The following is a 27,529-nucleotide window of genomic DNA, read 5'->3' on the forward strand; positions in this document are numbered from 1 at the left end:
CCGGGGCCGCTCTCCTCTGCCCCAGCCCGGAGCAGCCCGGGCGCTCACCCCGTGATCTCCAGGCGCTGAGTGCTGCGGACACGCCTGGGGATGATCCCGCGGGAGCTGCTCCTGCCTGGCGTCAGTGGGAATGACCGGGGGCAGCATCTTCCCTGCGCTGTCCGGGGTTGGGAATTACCGGGAAGGGTCTGGGAAGCGGCTCCGCCCGGCCCGGCTCTGGGGGCTCGGGGAACGGGCCCACCCCCGCGTGCCGGAGCGTTTCCTCCGGCCGGGCCCGGCCCCGCGGCGGACGCGGCCCCGGCAGCGGCTGCCACGTCCCGGGGCGCGCGGGCGGGGCGGCGCCGCGGCCAATGGCGGGCGCGGCCCGGGGCGGGGCGGGCCGGGCCTGCGCCGGGCCTGGCGCGAGGGGCGCGGCCCCGGCGCCACAGACAGCGCGGCTGCCGAGCGGGACGCACCATGTGCGGTGAGCAGCGCCCGGGGCCCGCCCGGCCCGGCGCGGTGCGGTGCGGGGAGGCCGCGGCGCGGCCCGGCCGGGCGGGGCGGGGGGCGAGGGGCGGCCCGGCCCGTTATCCCGAGCCGCGCGGGGGCGGCTCGCTCCGCGTTAGCGGCCGAGGGCGGGTTGTCGCCGGGCTCCGGGGATGCGGCGGCCGCGCACAAAGCGGCGGCGCCCGGGCCGTGCGGCGGGGCTGGCTCGGCGCTGCGGGGACGGACACCCTGCTCGGGCCGTGGCTCCGCTCCTGTCGCTGCCACCGTTCCCACTCGGGAGGTGGTTTTGGCGATACAGCTCCCGGTGATTTGTTGGCCGCAGGTCGGTCCGGGTTGGCTCTGCTGGGCTGGGACGGAGGGGCCGCGGCTCCGGCCTGGCCCGAGCCCGAGCTGGTTCTGGTTTTGGTTCTGGTTCTGGTTCTCCTCTCGCTTCTCCGCTTCTGCACTCCGCTTCCCACCCTGCCTCATCCTTTCACGCAGAATGTCATTTATCCTTTCTCTTCCTATCCCATCGTCTTCATGTTTTTCCATGGAAATTTATGCAACAGCGATCTGTTGGATTTTCGTATCTTCTTTCCACACTACCTTATTTTTTTTTCCTTTCCTGTATTTTTGTGTGCAAAATTATGCTCTCAGCGAGACTGTGGGTTTTACACTTAATGTGCAAGTTGCCATTTCTCTCATTGTTTCTGTGGGATGGAACCGGCATTGCCTTCGAGCTGTCAAGTTGTGGAGAATCAGTCAGACTCACACCTCAGCTCACGTTTAACGCCGTGTTCATTCGTGTTGAAAGTACAAAGCAGAGCAAAGCTAAGAATAGAAAGGATAATTATTATTATAAATAGCTTGCTGCAAGAATAGGGATGGTTTTGGTGCCACGAGCTTGCCTTATTTGAGGTCCGGCTTTTGAAATGTGCAATATTAACATTGTGCTCTTTGTCTTTTCTGCCCTGGTAAGCCCTGAAAGACACTGAGCAGTTCCCCTGTTGTGTTCAGGATTTTAGGTGTTTCTCCGCTTTTTGGTACAAGTGAAGTTCTTATTGGATACTGAAACATTTTGTGGAAAGTGAGAGCCCTGGGGATTAATGTCTCTGACTGTTGCTCTGGGTGTCAGGGGTTATCCTGGAGTGAGAGTGGCTTGTCTCTCCTCACCAGAGGGAACCAGGAGGGTTTGTCTGGAGCAGAGGGCCCTGGTTTCCCAGGCTGTGGCAGCTGCAGGGCCTGGTGTGGTGTTCGACCCTCAGACACAACATTTGTCATGGAATTGTAGGTGGGGATGGATAGACATGGATTTAACCTGGTGGGTGCCCATCTGCGTTCAGAGTTTCATCCAGTTCACACAGAAATGTGGTTGTGGAGATGAGTTTTAAAAGAAAGAAATCTGACAGTGCTGCTGTTGTTACCTGAATTCTCAGATATCTCAGTCTGTGATACTGAAGGGAGAGCTTCAGCAGCTTCCAGACTGGAATTGTCAGCACAGGGTTTTCAGCCCCATGTCCAGGTTGTGACCTTACACATCCCCTGTTCTGATGGGCTCGTGCTGCTGGGCAGGTAAAGCAGCCTCAGAGTCCTGATACTGCTTGGGTGTGCTGGGCTTTGTTTCTGATATTGTTAGTGAAATAGGGTTTGTCCTTGGCTGTGTGTTTGACACTTGCATTTGAACAGCTGGCCAGGTGTGAGGTGGATGTGCTTTGGTCCGAGTGCACCAAACCAGTTCAGTGAAGTAGCTCAGGGAACAGGTTTGGCAAGGTAGCCAGGCTCCCCAGATGGTTCTGTAAATCAGGAAACCTGTCCTATGGCATGGCTGGTTTAATGACAAAAAGGGATTGTAGAATTCAGGTCTTGGTTTGCTGGTGGTTACTGAAGATAAAAATGGTCTTAGGAAAGGACTGGAGTTTCTGGTTCTGGGGTTACATGTATGTCAGTGGGGACATGCCCCTTGCACAGCTGTTCTGCCTGGCTGTGCCTGGTGTCTGCCTTGGAGCAGTGGCTGGGCCCACAGCAGTCCCTGCAGGTGCTGCTCTGGTTGTTTGTTTTTAGCTGGAGAGGGAGCTGAGTGCATGGGCAGCAGTGAAGTGTCCAGTGGATCCCCACAGAGTGGATGTTGTTCTGTTCTGCTTTTTCCCAGCCTGGAGGTGATGAATTGAGTGTCAGCTGTCCCCTGGGCAGATCCCAGACATAAGTGACAGTGAGCTTGGGCCTGACCTTGTGCTTCTCAGAGTGGGCAGGAAAAGGGATGTTTTGGGATGCAGGGACTGAGCTGCAGGGCAGCAGCAACAGGAGCTCCTCCAGCAATTCTGGGATAAAGGATTCCTTGGAGTTGGATAACAAGGTCTATGGAAATGAGTTAACAGTAATAGAAAAAGGAATTTGGAAGTAAACCCAGCCTGAAGGCTTTTCTACTTTTGTAGGAAAGGGATTACAAAAAGCAATTCCTTCATGTATCTTGAGACATTTATCATTTACCTGGGAGGGATGATTCATTTCATTTGCCTGTGAACGTGCCATGAAATTAAGGAAACTGAGCTCCAAAAAAGTTCACGGGGAAAATAAAGTTCTCAGAAAAAGTATTGTGGCTGTCAGCTTTAGAAATCAATAGTGTCCATTCGTTGAAAATGTTATTCTGTTAAAATTACTTTATAGGGAATTCTTTATGTAGCTGATGTTAGGAAGGCCTGGGATTTATGCTTGAGTATTAAAAATCAGCTCTATAAGAGAGCTGAGTGTCAGAAGCAGTTGAATGAGTGTTCTGGTGGTTCCCCAGGTAAGGTGTTTAAGGCAAACCTGAAGAAAGGAAATGTTTCATATTCTAGATTATATTGTTCAAGGTATTTCACTTGAGAAAAACGCACAGAGAGCTTATTACTGTGGATCTTAGTGTGATTCAAGAGTTGTCTGATACTTTGAATTGGTCTTTCCAGTCCATACATGCAAAGTCCTGTGTCAGGTCAGCAGCTGAAATGTTTTATTCTGCTGTGAAGTGTCACTGCTGTTCTGATTGTGAATTGTGTTGAGTGCTGAGGTGTGTCAGTGTGTCCCAGACTGGGGTGTTGTGTTTCCTGAGGCTGCCAGGTGGGAATTCCTGCAGTGTCCTTGCTGCTCTGCTCTTGCAGCTGGGAGCTCACAATTCCCAGTGCTGGACGAGAAGGAAGTTCCCAGGGTTGGTTTATTGTGCCACGTGTATTTCAGCCCCAGTTCCAGCTCAGGGCTCCTCAGGGCACAGTGATTGCATTATAGATCCTGGTTTTCTGGAGTGCTTCCTGGTGCAGCTGCTTCTGCAGAGGTACAGAGTTTTATCTGTGTGTGTGACATTGGTACTGGAAGCATTGTTGGAAGGGCATCTAAAAGTGCACTGAAACCAAAACTCCTTTTTTGAAGGGCCTGAAACCCCTGGTGGGCTGGTTTGGGGAACATTCTGCTCAAGGTTTTTATATTTTCAGCAGCTGGCATCCATGTGGGACCCTGATGGAACTCCTTGGATTTGTCTTGGGGAAATGGGGGATGGAATTCCATCCCAAGCAACGTTTCCATTGAGTGATTGCGAAGATGGAGAAATTGTCACTTCTGAGAGGGCTCTTGACAAAGCTCTGTGCACTGGGTATCTTCTCATGTCTCGAGCTGTGTTTGTTTCAGTATCAGCTCAGGGAGGGACAGGGCAAGGCTGGAACACGGGGAGTTGGGAACTGCACTTTAAATGGGAAGTGCTTACAGGCTGTGATTGCTCAGGTATTCCTGGATGGTCTGTTTTCCACATGGGGATTCCAACTTTCCCCAACTGTGAAGTATTACATCATTACAGGATGTTTGTAAAGGGGAAAATGAAACACATTTGTAAATATTTCCAATAAATGAAGTTTGCTTACATGTAGTTCATCATGATAAGTACCACAAATGGGTGATAAGCCTTCAAATATTGAATTCTGGCCTGCAGAGTAGTAAGTCATGCATTTAGGAAGACCTGTGTTCTTTTACAGAAGCCTTATTGTCTCAGTTTTTACTTTAATGATATGTCAGTTATGAATATTCTATTTTTATTTCATTTTTTCCTGTTTTCTCCAAGGTGAGTTTTAAAGGTCCCTGTCTTGCTTGCCTTCTCACTTGTAAAATGTGTTGCTCACAGATGAGTTCTTAGAATTTGATTTTCCCAGTGGCATCTCCATTATCATTGTAGCTGTTTTCCTCTCAGGATCCAAAAGCTGAACTGAATCAGAACTGAATCTCCCAGGGTCTGTTTTTTGGAAGAGCATGTCCATATTTCACAGCAATATTTGTATTTGCGGTTTTTTCTGGTTTCCTTGATTTTCATAGTCTCTGTTTTCTGTGAAGCACTGAATTCCTTGGGTTGTTTTTTTTTGGGAGGGTTGGGATTTTTTTGTGGCATTCTCTTAGTCTTGGATTCTTTTTTTACACAGGCCTCATGAATAATCTTAATATACTTGTGCTGTAATTAATAGCTGTTTCCAGTGCCTGAGACAAATGCCAAGTTGGCTCCTTTCTGGGTGGTGTTTGCTGTTTGTTTGCAGTACAGGCAGGGATAAACACTCTGGTTTCCCTCTCCTCCCAGCTGGGCCACCCCTCCCTGTGGGGAGCCACTGCCACTCTGTGCCCACTTTGTTGTGCACTGCCAGCATTTGGGATCTGGGAGGAGCAGTCAGAGTTTGGGGATTTTAGTTCAGGTGTGGCTGAACTTGCTGAAATCTGCAGAGAAAACAACGTCTCAAGTCTCTGTGTGTTTTGGGTTCAGACTTAACACAGGTGTCCAAAGTCAGCCCTGCTGGAGGGAGCCAGTTCTTGGGTCAGAATAAGCTGCAGTCCTTGTGCCAGAAGCCATCCCATGGTGGTGGAGCATTCCCTGACAGCCTTTATCCATTTATCCCTGGAATTCCATGGTCATGGAACATTCCCTCACACCCTTTATCCATTTATCCCTGGAATTCCATGGTCATGGAGCATTCCCTCACACCCCTCATCCCTGCCATCCTGTGATTCCAGTCTGTTCCTCACACCCCTCATCCTTGCCATCCCATAGAAATAACAATTCCTCTTCCTTTGCAACCTACAGGAAAAAGAGCTGCTTTAATCTGGGAGTCTTAGATTGCATGAGATGGTTTATTTATTCTGTGGGAGGAGGAGCTCCTTTTCTCTGCTTCTTCAGCCTCACGTCAGGGAACTCGACCTGTTCACCTTCAGGGCTGAGTTTCCTGTGCCCTGTGCTGTCTCCTGGCAGCTCATCCTGTTGTGCAGCTCCACCTTACAGGGCAATCCCCTCTCCTGCCCTGCCTGTTGCTTCCAGTGTTTTGGGCAGTTCTGCTCTCTGGGCTGTGCTGATGTCTGTGCTTGGGGCAGCAGAGCTGGGGGTGCAGTGGGAGCTTGCAGGCTCTGAGGCTGCTGAGTGGGAGCCTGCTGCTCACACAGAGCTCCCCAGCTGGGATTTTGGTGGGAGATGATTTTCTTCTCCCCACACAGGTATCTTTGCTTACCTGAACTACCATGTGCCCCGGACGAGGCGGGAGATCCTGGAGACGCTCATCAAGGGGCTGCAGCGCCTGGAGTACCGGGGCTATGACTCTGCAGGTACCTGCACCTGGGCTGGGCTCAGGGCCTGCCAGCCTCTCAGGGCTCTCTGCCCCTTCTGCTCTTGAGCACAGGCTGCATGTGCCGTGCTCAGAGGTTTGGATTAGCTTCAATGTACAAATTTCTATAAGCTTCCCCTCTTCCCCTCTTCCCCTCTTCCCCTCTTCCCCTCTTCCCCTCTTCCCCTCTTCCCCTCTTCCCCTCTTCCCCTCTTCCCCTCTTCCCCTCTTCCCCTCTTCCCCTCTTCCCCTCTTCCCCTCTTCCCCTCTTCCCCTCTTCCCCTCTTCCCCTCTTCCCCTCTTCCCCTCTAAAAATACAAGATGATAGAAGGAAAACTTGGTTGTAATCTAAGGGGTTTCTTGCCTTTATGTGGCGGGCCAGCTTTTGGAGAAAGGGCTCAGGAGGAATCAAAAAGGGCAGAATTTGTTTATGTAAAACACTGTGATGAGTTCTGCACTTGACCTTCTTTCTCCATGTTCCATGGTGGGTTTAGGTGTGGGACTGGATGGTGGAAATGACAAAGACTGGGAAGCCAATGCTGGCAAAATCCACATTATCAAACAGACGGGGAAAGTGAAGGCTCTGGATGAAGAGGTTCACAGTAGGTATCTCCCTTTCCTCCTCTCACCTGGTTTGTGTTTTGAATGTCACCTCTTTTACCCACAGACACGAATTTCCAAGTAACTTGTGTGTAAAGCCCCACAGGTGTAAATGCTCAGGGATGAGCTGTGCAGATCATCCCTGTGATCCTGGTGATCCTGTGGTTGCTGGTGTGAAGTTACAGAGAAATCCTGTTTTTTTTCCAAGACAAATGAGTTGCATCCTACTAAAGTAAAATAGATTGTGTAAGGACAGCTCAGGCTTAGATTCTTCCTTAAAGGCTGTTTTTTGTTTTGGCAGACTGAGGAATGCAGGGCTGTTTTCTGTACCCTGAAACCCCTTTGATGATCTTAAAGGTCTTTTCCAGCCTTGACAACTCTGTGATTCTGTGTCCTGTGGGATTTGCTGGCCCTGTCAGCATTGCTGTCCTGACCTGGGGTATGGACAGCCCCTCAGGACTAAAACTTTCTGCTGCAGAGCAACAGGACATGGACCTGGACATCGAGTTCGACGTTCACCTGGGGATCGCCCACACGCGCTGGGCCACGCACGGCGAGCCCAAGCCGGTCAACAGCCACCCCCAGCGCTCGGACAGGAACAATGGTCAGTGCTGCCTGCCCCAGCCCTGGGCACTGCTGTCCCTGTGTGCCAGCCCTGGGGCACTGCTGTCCCTGTGTGCACTGCTGTCCCTGTGCCCCAGCTCTGGGGCACTGCTGTCCCTGTGTGCCCCAGCTCTGGGGGCACTGCTGTCCCTGTGTGCCCCAGCTCTGGGGCACTGCTGTCCCTGTGTGCCCCAGCCCTGGGGCACTGCTGTCCCTGTGTGCCCCAGCCCTGGGGGCACTGCTGTCCCTGTGTGCACTGCTGTCCCTGTGTGCCAGCTCTGGGGGGCACTGCTGTCCCTGTGTGCGCCAGCCCTGGGGCACTGCTGTCCCTGTGTGCCAGCTCTGGGGGCACTGCTGTCCCTGTTTGCCAGCTCTGGGGCACTGCTGTCCCCTCTGTGTCCCAGGGTGGGGACTGTCCCCTCTGTGTCCTGGGGAGCACTCCTGTCCCTCAGTGCCATGGGTGGGTTCTGCTGCCAGGCTGGGGCTGAGCAGGGCCTTTCCTCTGTCCCCAGAGTTCATCGTCATCCACAACGGCATCATCACCAACTACAAGGACCTGCAGAAATTCCTGGTGAGTGACCCTGGGGGGTGAGACCCTCCCTCCTTTCCCAGCTCACTCCCCTTCTTGTATTCTCACTCTCATTTCCCACTCACCCTTCCTTCACTCAGTTCCCCACTCACTCCTCACTCATCTCTGGCAGTGATTTCCCACTTGTGTTACCTCTTCCTCCATTCATGTTCCCCCACTCATATTTTTGCTCTCCCACTGCTTCCATTGCATTCACAGACTCTCCCATTGTGTGAGTACATTCTCACATTTACATCCCTCACTCCCACTCCCCACATTGACATTCACACTCACCACCCTGCTCACACCTCCCAACTTCCACTCCCTCCTCATCCCCCACTCATTCTCCCACTGAGTCTTTCCCACTCAAACCCCCTCCCTGTGTCCCTCCCACCCCAGCTCCCCCTCACATTCTCACACTCACTCCTTTACTCTCACACTCCTCTACTCCCCTCACACTCCCACTCACTGCCCTCTCCTCCTCTCCTCATATTCTTGCCATTTAAAAGGCAGGAGAGGTGGAAGGAAAGTGTGAGAAGAGGTGAAAAGAAGGAAAAGGGAAAGGCAGGGAGGTAAAAGGAAGAGGAAAAGCAGAGTGAAGAATGGGAAATAAGAGGGAAAAAGAGTAAGAACAACTGCAGTATGGAAGGGTAAAAGGAAAGGAGAGGAGAGGTGGGAAAGAAAGGGAGGAGCAGGAAAAAGGAAAGAAAAAGGAAAGATGTGGGAGGAAGGCAGGAGCAAGGAAAAGGATGAGAAAAAGAGGGAAGAAAAAGGGAAAGGCAGTGTGAAGGAAAGGCAGTAGTAAAAGCAAAGGGAGGCAGGGTGGGAGGGGTGGCAGGGGCTGGCACCCACAGGGCTGTCCCTGCAGGAGAGCAAGGGCTACGACTTCGAGTCGGAGACGGACACCGAGAGCATCGTCAAGCTGGTCAAGTACATGTACGACAATCGCGACAGCGACGACATCAGCTTCTCCACGCTGGTGGAGAGGGTCATCCAGCAGCTGGTAATGCTGGGGCATGCCTGGGGACAGAGCCACCCCAAACCAGCCCTGCAGCCCCCCTGCCCTGAGCCTGGCTCTTCAGCTCGGCTGTTTCCTTCAGCACTTGTCACAATTCACCTGGGAAGTGCCTCAGTCCTTGGGCAGCACCTGGAGGCTGCCAGCCCCTGCCTGGCAGAGTCTGAGCTGCTTCCAGCCCTTCCCAGAGCTCCATCTGGATGCTGCTGACCCCTGGTGGGAGCTGCTCTGCCTCCCTGCCTGGTGGTGTGCAGGAGCAGGATCCACCACAGGTCACCTCTCACCCCACAGCTGCAGCTGAGTTTTCACTGCTTTGCCTTCCAGGGGCTTTTGTAGCAGCAGGCCAAGAGCTTGTGTTGCTGGCAGAACTTGTGGCACCTCACCTGAACAAACACCCCCAAGTTCTGCTGCTTTTAGCAGATCTTTGCCTCTGTAGGCCCCCTCACTGCACCCTGAGCTAAGTAAAGCAGAAGCCACTTGGATAACCAGGAGTGTCTCTCCAGGGGTTCAGGAGACCCTTCAGTGGCTGAGGATGTGCTGCCAGGCTCAGGGGACGGATGTCCTTCCAGGGTGGGGGGCTGGAGCAACAGAGGGTTCTGGAAACATCTGTGAGACCTCTTTGGTGTCTGTTCTGTGTCACAGAAACACAGGAGCAGTGAAAGAGTGCCTGGGCCTCAGCTGGAGGGATAAACAGTTTGTTTCTCTTGTTGCAGGAAGGTGCTTTTGCTCTTGTGTTCAAGAGTGTTCATTACCCTGGGCAGGCAGTCGGTACCAGGTGAGTGTTGTCATGGGAAGGAACATTCTTGCACCCTGTCACTTGATTTTGTGCCCCTAAGTTAGAAGAGTGAGTTGAGATCATTCTCATCACACTGTATATGCTGGGAGAGGGTGGTTGTTGTTTTTAATTTTCTTTCTCTTGTTTCCATCTATCATAACAGAAAGTTCCCAGAAATATTTTTGACATTTCTTATTGACCAGCTGTACTACACCTGGTCTGGAGCAGCTTTGTTTTGGTATCCTCTGGTTATGATTTGAAGGGACCTTTTTTACCTTTTCCTTGGTGCTTGCCCTTGTGGCAGCACTTGGACAAGTCCAAGAATTTGGGCCAGCCTCGTGTTCAGGTTTCCTATCCCACTTTTAAACACCAGTATCAGCTGGGGTGGTCTCACAGGGCTGAACTTCAGTGCCAGACCTGTTTGTGGGGATGTGCAGTGAGGAGCAGGCCTGGTTCAGGTGTGCAGTGGCTCTGGAGGGGTTTCTCTCACCTGCTGCAGGTTCCCCACGTGTTCTGTATCCTGTGACTCTTTCCACCTTTGCAGCGGCAGCTGCTGTGGGAGGCTGTGGCTGTGCTCTGGTGCAGCTGAGCTGCTGCTGGGGGCAGGAGGCGTGGCTGGGGTGTCCCCAGGAGCTGAGGCTGTCCCTGTCCCTGTCCCTGTCCCTGTGTGTCCTGCAGGCGAGGCAGCCCCCTGCTGATCGGCGTGCGCAGCGAGCACAAGCTCTCCACCGACCACATCCCCATCCTGTACCGCTCGGGTGAGTGGGGCAGCTCCCCTGGGCCTGGCACCCTGCCCTGGGCTCTGAGATGCACCTGCACATCTCACATGGGGCCATTGTGAGACAGGGTTCTCTACAAGCAGGTTTTTAACCATGTGTTCTACCCACCATGTACCTCAAGTTGACCTCTAGTGCTGTAATCAAAGCTTTAATTGTCCAGTTATTGCAAGGAAAAGACATCTTAGTGTAGTAGAATAAAGTATAGTCATGGAATGGTTTGGGATGGAAGGGGCTTAAAGCCCATCCTGTTCAAACCCCCCTGCTGTGGGCAGGGATACCTCCCACTGCCCCAGGGTGCTCCAAGCCCTGTCCAGCCTGGCCTTGGGCACTGCCAGGGCTGTTGGAGTAGTTCAGTATAATAAATTAAACAGAACAGTTGAGCTGCAGTCTCTATTCTGTGTGTGGCACATTGGCATTGGTGAGCCTGGTGGTTTTCAAGAAAAAACATGAGAGGGCTTGGCTCTGCCACAGTCCTTACCTGTCCCTTGGCTCTGCCACAGACCTTTCCTGTCCCTTGGCTCTGCCACAGGCCTTACGTGTCCCCTGGCACTGTCACACACCTTTCCTGTCCCTGGGCACTGTCACACACCTTTCCTGTCCCTTGGCTCTGCCACAGTCCTTACGTGTCCCCTGGCACTGTCACACACCTTTCCTGTCCCCTGGCACTGTCACACACCTTTCCTGTCCCTGAGCACTGTCACACACCTTTCCTGTCCCTTGACTCTGCCACAGGCCTTGCCTGTCCCTTGGGTCTGTTACACACCTTTCCTGTACCCTGGCACTGTCACACACCTTTCCTGTCCCTGGGCACTGTCACACACCTTTCCTGTCCCTGAGCACTGTCACACACCTTTCCTGTCCCTTGGGTCTGTTACACACCTTTACCTGTCCCCTGGCTCTGTCACACACCTTTCCTGTCCCCTGGCACTGTCACACACCTTTACCTGTCCCCTGGCTCTGTCACACACCTTTCCTGTCCCTGGGCACTGTCACACACCTTTCCTGTCCCTGAGCACTGTCACACACCTTTCCTGTCCCTGGGCACTGTCACACACCTTTCCTGTCCCTGGGCTCTGTCACGCACCTTTCCTGTCCCTTGCCCCTGCCACCCCACAGCATCTGTCCCTTCATGGGACACTGTTCCTGTTGTCTGTCTGTCCATCCTGCTCTCACACATGTTCTGCCACCACAGACACCCTTGAGGCTGAGAAGTGGCTCAGGATTGCTCTGTAGTTCACTGTGTCAGAGGGGCTGAGCCTCTTCAGTCCCTGTGGGCCTGTGTTCTGGCAGTGCAGGGGTCCCAGGAGTTGCTGCCCTGTCCTGCTGCTTCCTAACAGTAGCTGCTGATCCCTGCTGCAAGAAGCAATCCCAGAAGCTTTGCCTTTTGACTGGATGATTAGCAGTAATATTAATGTATTTATGTAACACTGTGTTTTTTTACCAATTATCTCAAGTTTGGTTTGTTTTTTTTCCAATTGCACTTCCAGCTGTACCATCTATGGATCATTCTTTTGATGGAATATCCATAAAAATGGAGGAAGGTGCCCACCAGAGAAAAGCTAACACTTGAAATTTCAGACAAATCCTCCAGTTCCTTAGCAAAGGGATCATGAATGGGGCCAAGATGCATTGTGTTTTTAATATGTGGTTATTGCTTTCCATGTAGTGAAGTGAAACTGAAGTGGGAGAATCAGAATTCCTTCTTGATCAGAAACATCACAAGCAGCACACAGGAAAATCCACCCATCCCATTTCAAATATTGGGACATAATGCTCAGCACATGTGCAAAAACTGATGACAGTGCAGGTTGTACTGAGTGTTCCTGCAGCTCTGGCTGCAGAAGGAAAAAGTGTTTCCTTACAAATAACAATTACCTTAAAAATAAATCCCTAAAGCAGGAGGCTGCTGCTAATCCTAGTGTAAGCACTGCCCAGAATTCCTTCTGGGGTTGGGGCTGCCAGAGCTGTCCTCCCCCTGGCCGTGGTGTGAGGCTGAGCTGCAGCCTCTGGTGGCAGCTCTGGGGCTGGCCTGAGGCTGGCACTTCCTTCCCTGTTCATTTATCAGGGGAACCATCTGTTACTCACTTGAAGTGCTTCTGAGGCCAGGCCTACATGATGGGATGAAGCAAGCTCACATCTGAAGCAGGAGAGCCCTTTTCTGTGAGGGGGAGCATCTGCTTCAATCTGCAGAATCTGTAATGCAGGAAAGCAATGCAGCATAATAAAGCCAATGCAGGGAACTGCTCTATTTTGAGAAAGCAAATTTGCATGTTCTGATCAGGTCTGGGTGCTTCTGTGTGGGAGTGGCCACTAACAGCTCTGCTCTGTCCCTTCTCAACACAAATCAGCCTGTCCTGTCTCAGCTCCACACAGAGGCATTGTGTTCCTCTTTGACTTGATATCTGAACTGGAGGGCTCTAAATCACTGGCTGAGTGATTTTTCACTGAGTATCAACATGAAAGCAGTATTTTTCCTTTACATTTTCTCCTGCAGAAGTGGAATTCAGAACACCACAAGCTCTACTTGCATCACTGAATCAGATCAGTGTCTAGTAGGTGAAACAGCATCAGGCTTATGGGATAAATATAGAATGGAGTAACTTGAGTGTTGCTGTTCTTCAGCAATAGTCCCATTTTGGGAGATAAGCTGATTAATCCACCCCCATCCTCCTCATACCCTGCACAATGACTGGCAAATAATGTTGCTGGAGGCTGGTGCTGAGCTGTGGGTGTTGGGTGCCTCATCTGCATCCCTGCTGAGCTTCACCACTAAGAAGCAGTTTGGAGGAGGAGGAGACAGTATGGGGAACTGCCAGAGCACTCCAGACAGGATCTTTGGTGGAGCACTGAGCTTGTAGGACAGATTTTCCCAGGGCTGACTCTCAGTCCTGTGTCCCCCAGCACCCCTGGATGCCTCCCTGGCAGCAGCACAGCCTGGTTTCCTGATTTTTCTGACCAGGATGGGGTGCTTGTGTTTGCTAGTGCAGGAACAAGGCCGAGCTCTTAATCCTGGATTTCCTGAGCTGTGTCTGAGCCAGACAGAAACAGGTTTGGGTTCCACCTGCTGGGGGAGCAGGGTGGGCACACAGGTGGCAGCTCTGGAAGAATTCCCCCAGTACTGAGAGTAACAAAGAAAGAGCAATGCTGCTCCATTTCTTAGGGCTCAGGAGAGTCTCACCAGAGAGAACAGAGAGGAGCATGACCAGAGAGGAACATGGGAGCAACTTAAAATGATCAGCAGGGCAGGTTTAACAGGGAAATGTGGCTGCTCATAAAGCACCTTGAATTCTCTGCCAGTGGAGCCACACAAAACTTTAATTTGGATTTTTTCCTGATGTTTTCCTCTAAACTTCAAGCTGCACTGGTAATACACCTGCAGACTTGTTAAAAAGCAATAGAACTCATTGCAAACCAACTGAGGATGGGCACAGCAGCACAAGTGCTGCTGTTCTGTTTGCTGTGCCTACCTGCAGGCAGAGAAATAGTGCTTCATGTTGGTACTGTGCCTTGGGGGCTCTGCTGGGTGTCACCTTGCCCAGCTGTGCCACCTGGGCAGCCCTGACCCTCCTGTCTCTAGGGAAAGACAAGAAAGGGAGCTGCAACCTGTCTCGAGTGGACAGCACCACCTGCCTCTTCCCCGTGGAGGAGAAAGCTGTGGAGTATTACTTTGCTTCTGATGCCAGGTAGGGTTTTCCAGCACCTCTGGTGTGTGTAAAAATACCCTGTTTAAACTCTCTTGAAGGGGTGGGGAGGCTTTGATTTCTCTGTGAATAAAGGAAATTGTGTGCACGTGGCCATTACTTCACAAATACCCACCAAAACAGAGTTGCTGTTGAAGTAATGAACACTGGCCTTGGATTAGAGTGTTACCATTCCTCAGGCTCATCTGTTTTAAGATTTCCCAGTGTTAGGGAGTCTGAGAGGCTACTGACCTAAATTAGCAGGACAGATGCTAATTATGAGTAGAATTGTGTTGATTGTCTGCACACAATTCCTTCATCATCAAAGGTGGTGTATTATAATCCCAGCGGGGTGAGGAGAGACCAGCAGCCTTAGCAGGGTTTTTGGGGTTCTGTGGCTCCAGAGAAATGGGTGCTTGCCCCAGGAATTATAGGGCTGTGGTTACCTTGTGCAGCTCTTTGCATCAGAGAATTGTGGAGCCTCTCAGGACACCCTGCTGTGTTTAGAGCTTTCCAGTGACACTCAGGGAGTGCTGCTGAGCAGGTCTCTGGTGCTTTAGCAGGCGACAAAGCTGTCCCTGCTTTCACAGATGGGCAGAGGGAGGGACAGTGGCTTGTCCCTGGGAAAAGCAGGGAAGGAAGTGCTGTGTCTGAGCAGCCTGTGCCCAGGGCAGAGCTGCAGACAGACCCACTGCTGCTTAGTCTGAGCAGCTCAGAGCTCTGCAGTCAGTGGGGAGCCGGCTGGGAGCTGCAGTGCCACTGCAGGGTGTGCAGGGGAGGAAGCCCCGTGTGCAGGGCTGTGGGTGCAGAGGGCAGTGCCCCTGGCTGTGATGTCTGTCTGTGCCCGCAGCGCCGTCATCGAGCACACCAACCGCGTCATCTTCCTGGAGGACGACGACGTGGCGGCCGTGGTGGACGGGCGCCTGTCCATCCACCGCGTCAAGCGCACGGCCGGCGACCACCCGGGCCGGGCCGTGCAGACCCTGCAGATGGAGCTGCAGCAGATCATGAAGGGTGGGTGGCTCGGGGGCTGCAGGGCTGCTCGGTGGTCATTCAGGGCTGAGGTGCACGGGGATCTTCCTCCCGCTTCAGACTGCTGCTCTGCTTGTTCCTGTGTCAGGGAAATATCCACAAATCCACAGCTTTGTGTCTGACAAGGAGACTGAGGAGTCCTTTTTGTCTTATTGGAATAAAGGGAGAGGCCATGGGGCATTCCCCTGGGATCTCTCAGATTTTTGGAGGGTGCAGCCTCCCTTTTTATCCCAATTTCCCACCACATTTCCCTCTCTCTTTCCCCATTGCTGAGGTACTTGAGAGGCACAGACTTCCCAAACACCTGATACCTGAGATTCCCCTCTAATGCACAACCCTCCCTTTTCATTTTTAATTCTTATAGAATTCATAGTTTTCCCCCATTGCTTCTTTCATCTTCCAATATCCAGTTTCATTATCAGCAAACCTGCAGTTTGTTTGTAAAAGCAAATCTCTTTTGCCATTCATCAATCAGTGGAATCCTTCCCATTGTTTCTTTTCTCTCCCAGTGGTGGTTTGATCCACCAGCAGATCGTTTGTAAAGACAAATCTGACATTGCTCTCACTATGAGCCTGGGATTACACAATGCCTAATACATATTCATGTCCTAGCCCCACCTACCCTCACTTTGTATTCAAATCAACCAAAAGTCCCTTTGTGCTTGTGCCTCCCCAGTTCAGGGGCTGTAGGGGAAAGCTCCCAAACTCTCCATCACACTTGAATTTTCACTTTGTCCCACAGCATGTCTGAGCCCTCTGGGCACACTGCAGACACCCTGAGATGAGTTCTTGCTGCTTCAGGGTTTTGCATTTATCACCTGTCCCTGGCAGCCCTGCAGCCCTCACCTGCTGGCCAGTCCAGGCTCAGTCTGTCACAAGCTCTGCCTCTCCTCTGCTTTCTGTGAGCACAGTCCCTGGCAGCCCTCATTGTCCTGGCTCCTGGTGAGCTGTTCCTTGCTCCTCAGTTCCCTGTCTCAGGAGCTGCTGGGGCACCTGCTGCTGCCTCAGGGTGGGAGTCACTGCTGGTGACAGGCTCTGCTCAGCTGCAGCACCTCCAAGGACATGGGGAAACAAGTCCTTACCTGCCATGTCTTGTAATAAATCAGCTGCCTGCATTTCCTTTGTGCAGAAAAGCTAATTCTTTATTCACATAACTCACTTTACACAGTGTGTAACACCAATTGGCTGGTGGTTCCCTCACTACCTCATTCACTGCTCAGAGGGTGAGTTTGTGTGTATGAGCTAAGCCTCAGGTGTTTATATTTTTTCTTTGTGGGTTCTCATGGAACAGATCTAATGTTTATGCAGGTGCTACTTATTTTTCTCCCTCAGATTAGGCTGATGTGTTAAAGAGCTCTCATTCCCAAGACTGCTTTGCCTGGGAACCTGCAAGCTGCACTTAGAAGTGACAGGCTGGCAATCTGGCAGAGCAAGGCCTGATTTCATAAGGCCTTTCTTTTAGAACACCTTTTACCTTTCTGCAGCATAAGGGAGCTTTCCCTCTAGTCACTGACACCTTACTGAGGAGAACTGTGGGGCTGAGGGTTTTGCCTCCTGCTTGGAGCCAGCTGGTTTTTCCAAGACTCATCCCTCACAAACTTGCCAGTCTGGATCTGTCCTTCACTGACACCTTCCAGAAACTTGAATCAAGCTCTCATCATGAGCTGATGTTTTGGCAGAATAAGTAGTGTCAGTTAAATAATCTTGGTCTGGTCCAAACTTTTCCCTACATACACAGGAAAAAATGGCAATTGCCAGGAGGTAATTTAAAAATTTAATTTACCAGGAGGTTTAGTGTTCTAATTTGTTTCCTGTCTTTCTTCATAGGTAACTTCAGCTCATTCATGCAGAAGGAAATATTTGAGCAGCCAGAATCCGTTGTTAATACAATGAGAGGAAGGGTCAACTTTGATGACTACACTGGTAATTGGGCTGGGCCCCCCTCACTCTGACAGCTCAGTGTCCAGCATTACTCAGGGAGGCTGGAGGGGAGGAGGTGGGTGATGGAAACCCTGCTGGGATGAGATGAAGTGTGGGTCAGGGCCTCCAGAATGCCACGTGCTGCTGGCACGGTCCCTTTGGTGATGGTTTTTGGCACAGGGGGTGGTGGGGATGGTGACATGCTGCTAGTGATCTTGGGAACTTGTAGCTGGCCTGGCTGATGTTGCTGTGTGCTGTTCTGCAGTGAACCTGGGTGGGCTGAAGGATCACATCAAGGAGATCCAGAGGTGCCGGCGCCTGATCCTCATCGCCTGCGGCACGAGCTACCACGCAGGAGTGGCAGTGAGTGCTGGGCCTGGGGCTGGGGGCTGCAGGCACTCAGAGCCCACCAGGGCCAGCCCTGCCGTGGCAGGGACACTGCTCCCTGTCCCAGCTGCTCCAGCCTGGCCTTGGGCACTGCCAGGGACCAGGGGCAGCCACAGCTGTGCCAGGGCGTGCCCGCCTTCCCAGGGCAGAGTTTGGTCCTAATAATCTCATTCAAGTCTACTGTTTCTCAGTTTAAAGCCATTCCCCTTGGCCCTGCCACTCCATCCCTTGACCCAGACCCCTCTTCACCTCTCTTGGAGCCCCTTCAGGCACTGGCAGAGGCTCTGAGGTCTCCCTGCAGAGTGCATGGAGTGTGCCAAGCAGATTAGGGATTGGTTTCAGGTTAGGGATTGATTCTTAACCTTGATCATGTTAAGAGTAAGCAAGTGCACACAGGTGAATGAAGGAGGACCCTTGTGGAAGCTGCAAACACCAGACTCAGTTTGCAGCATCAGCAGGAGGAAACCAAAGCTGATGAAGCTGAACTTGGGGAAGTGGTTCCTGTGCCTTCCATGCCTGTGGAAGGCTTTGGAAAACAAAAGCTGCTCTGTTAAAAAGGCAGCTGGAGGGGAGGGATGATGCAGGAGCAGGATGCAAACAGGAGCCAGGTGGGGACCAGGCTTGGCTGGGTGTAGGGGGGGTTGAGCTTTTCAGGCTGCAGTCACCCAGGACACCCAGCACTGCATAATTCATATGGAGGTTATGTAATCAGTGAGCCCTACTAAAGAGAAATCTCCACTTGAGGGAGGAGTTGGCCTCACAGGCTGCTGGTAGTGCCAGGGAAGGCAAGGCTGCTTCTCCCAGGGCTTGGTGGGGACTTGAGTGTGGGCAATAGTGAGTAATTAAAGTTTAATGCAGCCCTGATTGTCACACAGGGTGTTAACAGTAATATTTTCCAGTGTGGCTGTAGAAAGCTTTTTTTGTGCAAGCCCCTGTTTTTCTAACCATGTGTCAGAGCTGACTTGCTGCCCTCCTTGTGCCAGACCCGCCAGGTGCTGGAGGAGCTGACTGAGTTACCTGTCATGGTGGAGCTGGCCAGTGACTTCCTGGACAGGAACACCCCTGTGTTCAGGGATGATGTCTGCTTCTTCCTCAGCCAGTCAGGTAGGAGCTCCCTGCCAGCCTCACTCCCTGCTGCCCAAACCAGGAGCAGCAGGGCCCAGCTGGGACTGTGGGACTGTGTGATGGGAGTGGGACACACTGCACCCTCTGCAGCTGCTGCAGGCTCCTGGGGCTGGCAGGGACAACAGGAGCTTTGCTTCCTCTGCATCAGTCAGCAGAGTGCTGCTGGGCTGGGGGGAAGGCAGCTCCTCTGTTCTCTGCAGCAGTTTGGGTTCTCTGGTTAAAGCACCAGCCTATGGTGGATTGGAGCCACAGAAGAAATGAAACTCTGACATGAATAACAAAACATCCAACTAACTTGGAATGGAGGGGGAGATAAAAAGCACACTGAGGCATAAAATAATTTATATGAGGTATTTCATATTTTCAAGGGCAACTGCAATACAAAACTGCTTTTTTTCTGCCTTAGTTGCATTTCAGGTTTTCATGACTGATCTTCAGCTGGGACACTAAATCCAGTCAGTACTTTGTCTCCACAGGTTAAAACACCCTTTGGGGAGCAATTTTTCTCTTCTCTGTAGCAACTTTTTTCATCTCAGAATATCCTCTCTGTGAGGGGCTAAGGGTCAGGCTCTACCTGAGGTTTTTGTGTCCCTCAGAGCCAGTCCTGTCCCAGTCTAACAGGGAACACTCCTGAGGGCACACAAGGGGCTCCACCTTTCCCTCAAGTGTTGCATGTGGCAAACTAACAAAGATTTTCCTGGAACCTGAGCTTGCTCATCAACCCAAAGTAAACACTGAGCTCAAATAACTTGCTCCCCCCACCCATAAATCTGTTTTTAGAGTAGATTCCCACCCTGGCTTTGAGTGGAGCACTGTGCAGGCCAGGTTTGGGCACTGAGGAGAAAGGCACTGAGCTCTGCTGGGGGTTTTGTCCTTTTCTGTCACCTTGCACCTGCAGGAGTGCTCAGAGCTGAGTCCTTTCAGGACTAAAGCACACTGGTGACACGAGCTGCAGGGCACAGCAGCTTCCATCCACAGCCCATCTCTGGAGCTCAGCCCATGAGCAGCTCAGGACATCCCTGAAATGTGTTTCTGCCCCCACCTCCCTGCCCAGATGAATTTTTATTAACCAGGAAAATGAATGATGAATTTTCATTAACCAGGAAAATGAATGAAGTTGATTTTTGTTAAAGGGACAGCCCTTGAACTGCCTTTTTTTCAAACCATAGCAGAACACTGGCTTTTCCTTACACCAAAGGCTACAGATAGGTTTTGTGTTTTCTGGGTGTCACTGCCCTGTGGTTGGGGTTCAGACTCAGTGTGCTGGGGCTGCAGTGGCTGCTGCCACCTCTGTGGCTTGCAGGGAGCACAAACCCTGGGGCTGTGGTTGGGGAGTTTGTGCATTTCCCACCTGCAGTGGCAGCAGCACTGAGCACCCATCCCTGTGGTTCCCTGTGATCCCTGTGTGTGTTTCTCTGTGTTCACTGTGTGTGTTTCTCTGTGTTCCCTGTGTTTCTCTGTACTCCCTGTGTGTGTTTCTCTGTACTCCCTGTGTGTTTCTCTGTGTTCCCTGTGTGTGTTCTCTGTGTTCCCTGTGTGTGTTCTCTGTGTTCCCTGTGTTTCTCTGTGCTTCCCTGTGTTCCCTGTTCTCCTTGTGTTCTTCCCTTGTTCTCCCTGTGTGTGTCTCTGTGTTCCCTGTGTTTCTCTGTGCTCCTTTGTGTACTCCCTGTGTTCCCCTGTCTTCCCTGCGTGTGCTCCCTGTTCCCCTGTTCTCTGTGCTCCCTGTGTGTGCTCCCCGTTCTCCCTGTACTCCCTGTGTGTGCTCCCTGTTCTCCTTGTGCTCCCTGTGTGTGCTTTCTGTGCTCCCTGTGTGTATTCCCTGTTCTCCCTGTGTGTGCTCCCCGTTCTCCCTGTGTGTTCCCTGTTCTCCCTGTTCCCTGTGTGTGTTCCCCGTTCTCCCTGTGTGTATTCTCTGTTCTCCCTGTACCCCCCGTGTGATCCCTGTACTCCCTGTGTGTTCTCCCTGTATTCCCTGTGTGCTCCCCGTTCTCCCTGTACCCCCTGTGTGTATTCCCTGTTCTCCCTGTGTGTGCTCCCCGTTCTCCCTGTGTTCCCTGTGTGTGCTCCCTGTTCTCCCTGTGTTCCCTGTGTGTGCTCCCTGTTCTCTCTGTTCTCCCTGTGTGCTCCCCGTTCTCCCTGTCCCCCTGTGTGTGTTCCCTGTGCCCCCGTGGTGCTGTGCCCGTGCCAGGTGAGACAGCAGACACGCTGATGTGCCTGCGCTACTGCAAGGAGCGGGGAGCTCTGACCGTGGGGATCACCAACACCGTGGGCAGCTCCATCTCGCGCGAGACCGACTGCGGCGTGCACATCAACGCGGGCCCCGAGATCGGCGTGGCCAGCACCAAGGTGGGCACTGCCACCCTGCCCAGCCCAGGCCAGCCCTGCCCAGCCCTGCTCAGCCCTGTCCAGCCCAGCCCAGCCCTGCCCAGCTCCAGCCCAGCTCAGTCCTGCCCAGCCCAGCCCAGCCCAGCCCTGCTCAGCCCTGCTCAGCCCTGCTCAGCCCTGCCCAGCCCTGTCCAGCCCTGCTCAGCCCTGCTCAGCCCTGTCCAGCCCTGCCCAGCCCAGCCCTGCCCTGCTCAGCCCAGCCCTGCCCAGCCCTGCCCTGCTCAGCCCAGCCCTGCCCAGCCCTGCCCTGCTCAGCCCAGCCCTGCCCAGCCCTGCCCTGCTCAGCCCTGCCCTGCCCAGCCCAGCCCTGCTCAGCCCAGCCCTGCTCAGCCCTGCCCAGCCTTGTCCTGCTTCTGGGCTGGAGCCTGCCCGGGAGCCTAGCTGGCACACAGCCCTCTGCCTGTTGCTGCTGTGTGCAGCTACAGAGCAGCTCCAAGGTGGGCACAGCCAGCCCTGCCCTGCCCTGTCCAGCCCTGCCCTGCCTGTACAGCCCTGCCCTGCCCAGCCCTGCCCTACTCAGCCCAGCCCTGCCCTGTCCTGCTCAGCCCTGCCCTGCCCAGCCCAGCCCTGCCCTGTCCTGCTCAGCCCTGTCCAGCCCTGCCCTGCCTGTACAGCCCTGTCCTGCCCTGCCCTGCTCAGCCCAGCCCAGCCCAGCCCAGCCCAGCCCTGCCCTGGGTGCTCTGGGCCCTCCTGGGAGCCTGGCTGGCACACAGCCCTCTGCCTGCTGCTGCTGTGCCTCCCCTGTCCTGCAGCTTGCAGAGGGCTTTTGGTCTGGTCCCTTAGAAACATGGAATAATCAAGAAAACTGCATTAAACATTGAAATGGTTCTCAGAGGGAATGATTCCCTAAGAGGCCACAATTCTCTTTGCCATTGTTTGTCTGGAGGTGCAGACTCAGTTTAAGGTTAGAGATGAAAAAGGAAATTAATAGACAAGATAATGGAAACTTTGTCTGCATGTAGCTCCCTCACCAAAGAAAATGGGATATTAAAACTATCCTTTTAACAGATGGGGGAATGGTCTTTTACAGAAACCTACTATTTGTGCCCAGGTAGCAGGATTGTCTGGCAGTGTGAGATACAGTATAAAATAACTTAACTTTGCTGCCTTTCATTTTGGTGAAGTGCTTCTGCATGGTGAGATCTGCTTTGGTTCAGTTATATTTAGAGGCGAGATGATGTCAATCTGTTACATAAATTCAGCCAAAAACCACATTTGGGTTTAATAGTTCATTGGGGAATTTGATCATGGAAAATTCATGAGTCTCTTACAAGAAACTCTTGAACGAGCTGTTTGTCCCTGTTGTTTTCACATGGCCAACAGTTACAGTTTGGAGATAAATGGCATTTTTTCTCTGATGATATGGGGTGTTACCAAAGCTGTGCATATATGAAATAAAAACTTGAGAAGTTTCTGCCCTGAGGTTGCCCAGAACTTCCTTTTGAGAATATTCTGAGCAGCCCAGGCACGTTAATGTGGCTGCTGGGTGCTGTGGGCTTGTGCAGCCTGCAGCTGCATGAAGCAGAGCAGCTCCCCTTCCACAGCAGACTCCTCCAGGCAGCATCCCTGCAGCTTTTCTAGGTTCCTTCAGAGCCATTCACTCTCCTCCAGTGGAGCCACACAGAACTTTGTCTGGCCCTTGCTTAGGAAGGGACAAAACTACTCCACACCTTGATCTTACCTCTGCATGGCCTCAGTGCCAGGCTGGCCCCAAGCCCTTTTCATAAGGTTTGTGTTTCAAGGGCCTCAGGGGCCAAGCTGCAGCTGCTGCTGCAGTGTCCCCCAGCTGTCCCTGTGGCCAGAGCTGCCCTGCTGTGAGCCCTCCTGTCACCTCTGGGCAGGGATTGCCCCCAAAGGCAGGGACAGCTCCTGCAGACAGGGAGGAGTTCAGGAGAGCCTGTTCCTGAGGAAGGCAGGTGGGAAATCACAGCTGCCTTTGTGTTCCCTGAGTGTGGTCCAAAAGAATCCCAGCTGGTTGAGACTGGTTGTTATGGGTGTGTGCCAAACACCTCCAGTCAGTGCCTGCCCCTCTCCAGTCCCCTCAGGAGTCACCTGCAGTGGAGGAGGACGTGGCCATGGCCACAAAATAGGGTTTAGCAGCCACAGGGAAGCTTAGAATAGGAAATCTTGGTTGTTGGGTCTGAATCTCCTGGAGCATGAGGAGATCATCCCCTGCCCCACTGAGATGGGCCCAGGTGAGATTTCCCTCATGAGCCCAGGTTCATTTTCAGTGCTCACCTGGAGTCAAGGCTGCCCCTGGGTGTCACACAGAGCAGGGGCACAGCTGGGCTGAGGATCCCACCTGTTTGAGCAGCAGTGACATTTCTGTCGTGCCCCCAGGCCTACACCAGCCAGTTTGTGTCCCTGGTGATGTTTGCCCTGATGATGTGTGACGACAGGATCTCCATGCAGGAGCGGCGCAGGGAGATCATGCGGGGGCTGAAGGGGCTGCCAGGTGGGACCTGGGCTGGGGGCAGGGCTGGGGGGAACAGGGCTGGGGGGCTCAGCAGGGCTGGGGGGGCTCAGCAGGGCTGGGGGGGCTCAGCAGGGCTGGACTTGCAGGGAGGGGCTGCGGGGTCAGGAGGGCAGCAGGGCTGTCCCCATTCCCTGTAGCCACCTTCTCTCAGGTGTCCAGGCCACCAAACTGGAGCAGCAAACTGGGGTTTTCCAGGTCACTGCTGGCTGTGTGAGTGAGGGGTGTGGTGTGAGGCACACAAGTGAGCACACTCAGTCTGGGTTCTTCCCCTTCCTTCTAGACTTGATTAAAGAAGTGCTGAGCATGGATGATGAGATCCAGAAGCTGGCCACAGAGCTGTACCATCAGAAGTCTGTGCTCATCATGGGACGTGGCTACCACTATGCCACGTGTCTGGAGGGAGCCTTGGTAAGATTGTTTGTTTGAAGCTGGCTCAGGCACAGCTTCACACCTGAGCAGCAGCTGGCTCCAGGTGCAGCTGTAAGTGCAGCCATGGCTCTGGAGTGTTGGCCAGCATTGGGTTAGATGGAAGGCCCTGGCACAGGGTGCCCAGAGCAGCTGTGGCTGCCCCTGGATCCCTGGCAGTGCCAGGCCAGGCTGGGCAGGGCTGGGAGCAGCTGGGGTGGTGGAAGGTGTCTCTGCCCACTGGGACTGGATGGGTTTCAAGGGCCCTTTGCACCCAAACTGTCCCATGATTACAAATAGCTGGAAGTCACCATGGCAGTGCTGAGGCTGCTGCTGGGGGATTCCCATGGCACAGCCTGCAGTGGGTTGGAGGAGTGTGTTTTCACACTGGGAATGCTTTACTGGATCAAAGCCCCATATTGATATTGCTGTTGTTCTCAATGCTGTGTCCCCCCTGCCATGCTAACGTGTCCTCTTTGCCTCTGCCTGCCCAGTCGGGCTGGGAGGGTGGCTGTGGTGGCTGGGGTGAGTTCTGGGGCTCTGATGCTTTGGTGGCACAGTGCAAGTGCTGGTGCCTGCAAACAGCCCAGCCAGGGGCTCTGCCTGCAGCTGGCTTTTGGCCAGAGCTGAGTTTTACAAAGTGCAAGACTTCACTGAGATGGTTACAAAAACATCACAAAGTTGCTCACAGTGTCATTAATTCCTTTCCCCCTCCAGAAAATTAAGGAGATCACGTACATGCACTCGGAGGGGATCCTGGCTGGGGAGCTGAAGCACGGCCCCCTGGCCCTGGTGGACAAGCTGATGCCTGTGATCATGATCATCATGAGAGACCACACCTATGCCAAGTGCCAGAACGCCCTGCAGCAGGTCATTGCCCGCCAGGTGAGGCCTTGGCAAGCTCTGCAGTGCTCCAGGGGTGATGCTTTAATAGGAAAGGGCTTCACAGACACCCAGACCGTCCCCTGTGGTGTCCCTGCCCCTGGGAGCTCAGGAAACACTCTGGCCATTCCTGCAGCAGCTCTTGCAGCAATTGCAGGAGCCTGGCATGGTCTGTTTAACCCTTAAACATCCTGCAGGCTGCCCAGGGCATGTGAAGCTGTTTGGTTCCAAATGAACTATGAAGTTTTGCCACTGGCACTGCACAAAAGTGAGGAAAGAACCTTCCAGATCTTTCCCTCAGCTCCCCTCTGTTGCAGGGCCGGCCTGTGGTGATTTGTGACAAGGAGGACATCGAGACCATTAAGAACAACAAAAGAACAATCAAAGTTCCCCACTCAGTGGACTGTCTGCAGGGGATCCTGAGTGTGATCCCCCTCCAGCTGCTGGCCTTCCACCTGGCCGTGCTCAGGGGCTATGATGTGAGTACAGCCCTGCCCTGTGTGTGCTGTGTGCTGGCTGTGTGCCTGCCCTGGGCTCTGTGTGCCCTGCCCTGGGCTCTGTGTGCCAGCCCTGGGCTCTGTGTGCCCTGCCCTGGGCTCTGTGTGCCAGCCCTGGGCTCCCTGTGCCAGCCCTGGGCTCTGTGTGCCCTGCCCTGGGCTCTGTGTGCCCTGCCCTGGGCTCTGTGTGCCAGCCCTGGGCTCTGTGTGCCCTGCCCTGGGCTCTGTGTGCCAGCCCTGGGCTCTGTGTGCCAGCCCTGGGCTCTGTGTGCCCTGCCCTGGGCTCTGTGTGCCAGCCCTGGGCTCTGTGTGCCAGCCCCAGCTCCCTGTGCCAGCCCCAGCTCCCTGTGCCCTGCCCTGGGCTCTGTGTGCCAGCCCTGGGCTCTGTGTGCCCTGGGCTCTCTGAGCCCTGGGCTCTGTGTGCCAGCCCCAGCTCCCTGTGCCAGCCCCAGCTCCCTGTGCCAGCCCTGGGCTCTGTGTGCCAGCCCTGGGCTCTGTGTGCCATCCCCAGCTCCCTGTGCCAGCCCCAGCTCCCTGTGCCAGCCCCAGCAGTGCCCAGCTCAGTGTGTGCAGCTCAGCTGGGATGGTGCCTGTGCTCTGCAGGGCTGCAGGGAGCTGAAGGGAGGCTGCCAATCCTCCCCAGGCTGTTTGGCACACTTTGGGGTTGGCTGTTTGATCCTGGGACAGACACTGGCCTCCAGCTTTACCAGTGACCTCTTACCTGTGAGCCACTAAGGAGGGACTCCCCCTTAGTTCTGACACAGCAGTTGTACCAACTGAGGCTGTGGAATGTTCTCTGCACTCACTGGCCTAAATTAATGTGAGAATATGTTGGATTGTTCTCAGTTGAAACACAGATAGACATTCCACATGTTGCAAAGCTATACACAGACAAACAAAGTGTGTAAATACTCACAAGCCTGTTCTTTCTCCTCCCTCTCTGCAGGTTGATTTTCCAAGAAATCTGGCCAAGTCCGTAACTGTAGAGTGAAAGACCATCTGACTCATAGGGGCAAAGGGGAATTAAATGAAAGACTTTTTTTGGTACCAAAATAACTCGATTTTAAAGCCCCCTAGGTAAATCTTATTTTGGTAAATCGTTGTTTGTGTATCAGATCACCATAATTCCATTACAGTAGTGATTGTCCAGTTGATTCCACATGCTATGTCAATAGCTCTGGGTTTTTTTGATCAGTAGACTTCCATGAAAGATGTTAAAAGGTTTTCCTTAAAGATTGCTGAGTCTTCTAGGAAAGGGGCCCTCCACTTTACTCTGAGCTGATGTCATTGTCTCTTGCCCAGTGTGGCTCATTCCAGTCTCTGATGAGAAACCTCTGGAGTCACTCAGTGCCTGTCATGCTCTCAGGCAGTGAAGCAGGACACCAGGACACACACCTGCAGCAAGAGCTGCTGCTGCTCATGCTGTGCAGATGTTTTACCAGTGAACAAAACTGCAGGCAAGCCTTTGGGGTAAATTCCTGCCTCAGGTGAAAAGGGAATTCACTGAGCTGGCACAGCCTCCTCCCTGGGCACCTGGTGAGTGTGCCAGGAGCTGCTCCAGGAGGGTTTTATCTATGCCAAAAACCAGAGCAGGACAATCCCATAGCACAGTGGCACAGTGCTGAGTGCCCAGCAGGGCCAGAGGGGTGAGGGCAAGGGGGAGAGTCCAGGGCTGGCTCACAGCTGCTGCCTGCTGCTGCTTGGGGCTTGGGAAACAAGGGGAGGGTTCCTGTGCTGGGCATTTAAAACAAGTGGAAGATTTCCTGTGCTGAGGATTTTCCCCTTGAACTGAGGGGCACTGTGAGCACACCTGAGTGACCCAGGTGTGGGACAGACCTGAGTGACCCAGCTGAGACACACCTGAAGAGGATAAGAAGGTTCCATAAACACAACAGAAATAAATACCTTGGTAATATTTCTATAACAAGCTTGAAGAGAATCAAAAATGACACAAAATGTATCATCAGGGCTCAAAACCTGATTTTTTCAGAGTCACCAAAGGGCAGTTGTTATGTATTTCCTGATGTGAAAAGGTGAATTTCCTCCCAACTTGCTGGGTTTAGAATTAGCTTTACCCAGGCACTGTAAAACCATGCCACAAGGTATAAAATGGTGCTGGTGAATATTCCAGGTCATTACTGCCCCTGAAAAGTGGCTTTAGGCAGTGCAGTGCTTGGGCACTGCCCAGTCCCTGCCAGCCCAGCTCCTGGCACAGGGTGGCACAGTCACCCAGCTGGTCCATGGGCAAGGTGTTCCAAGGACTGTCAGTTCTGCTTTGTGTGAACCCCCAGGGACTCTTCCACTTCATCAGTGTCAGCTCAAGGCTCAGTTCATGATGGGG

The 27,529-nt window shown here is 53.2% G+C and overlaps 1 protein-coding gene across 4 annotated transcripts in view; it reads left to right on the forward strand.

The window, feature by feature from the left end:
* The first annotated feature begins 382 nt into the window (after window positions 1–382).
* Window positions 383–27,529, forward strand: part of GFPT1 (glutamine--fructose-6-phosphate transaminase 1) — a 30,642-nt gene continuing 3,495 nt past the window's right edge. The window contains exons 1-20 of one of the 4 annotated variants that reach the window (XM_056508540.1): window positions 388–463; window positions 5,953–6,060; window positions 6,554–6,661; window positions 7,138–7,263; window positions 7,775–7,833; window positions 8,699–8,833; window positions 9,559–9,620; window positions 10,299–10,378; window positions 11,887–11,940; window positions 13,977–14,082; window positions 14,930–15,093; window positions 16,939–17,034; window positions 17,297–17,394; window positions 18,402–18,522; window positions 20,732–20,889; window positions 23,269–23,383; window positions 23,685–23,812; window positions 24,527–24,694; window positions 25,009–25,170; window positions 26,135–27,412. In XM_056508540.1, coding sequence (XP_056364515.1) covers window positions 457–463; window positions 5,953–6,060; window positions 6,554–6,661; window positions 7,138–7,263; window positions 7,775–7,833; window positions 8,699–8,833; window positions 9,559–9,620; window positions 10,299–10,378; window positions 11,887–11,940; window positions 13,977–14,082; window positions 14,930–15,093; window positions 16,939–17,034; window positions 17,297–17,394; window positions 18,402–18,522; window positions 20,732–20,889; window positions 23,269–23,383; window positions 23,685–23,812; window positions 24,527–24,694; window positions 25,009–25,170; window positions 26,135–26,179 — 2,100 coding nt within the window. In that variant the 5' untranslated portion in view covers window positions 388–456 and the 3' untranslated portion in view covers window positions 26,180–27,412. Of the gene's footprint in view, window positions 464–5,952; window positions 6,061–6,553; window positions 6,662–7,137; window positions 7,264–7,774; window positions 7,834–8,698; window positions 8,834–9,558; window positions 9,621–10,298; window positions 10,379–11,886; window positions 11,941–13,976; window positions 14,083–14,929; window positions 15,094–16,938; window positions 17,035–17,296; window positions 17,395–18,401; window positions 18,523–20,731; window positions 20,890–23,268; window positions 23,384–23,684; window positions 23,813–24,526; window positions 24,695–25,008; window positions 25,171–26,134; window positions 27,413–27,529 lie in introns of those variants that run through there. The other 3 variants (XM_056508542.1, XM_056508541.1, XM_056508544.1) reach the window with 3 other exon arrangements.

The sequence above is a fragment of the Oenanthe melanoleuca genome, chromosome 22 (assembly GCF_029582105.1).
Source record: "Oenanthe melanoleuca isolate GR-GAL-2019-014 chromosome 22, OMel1.0, whole genome shotgun sequence".
In the NCBI taxonomy this organism is placed as follows: Eukaryota; Metazoa; Chordata; class Aves; order Passeriformes; family Muscicapidae; genus Oenanthe; species Oenanthe melanoleuca.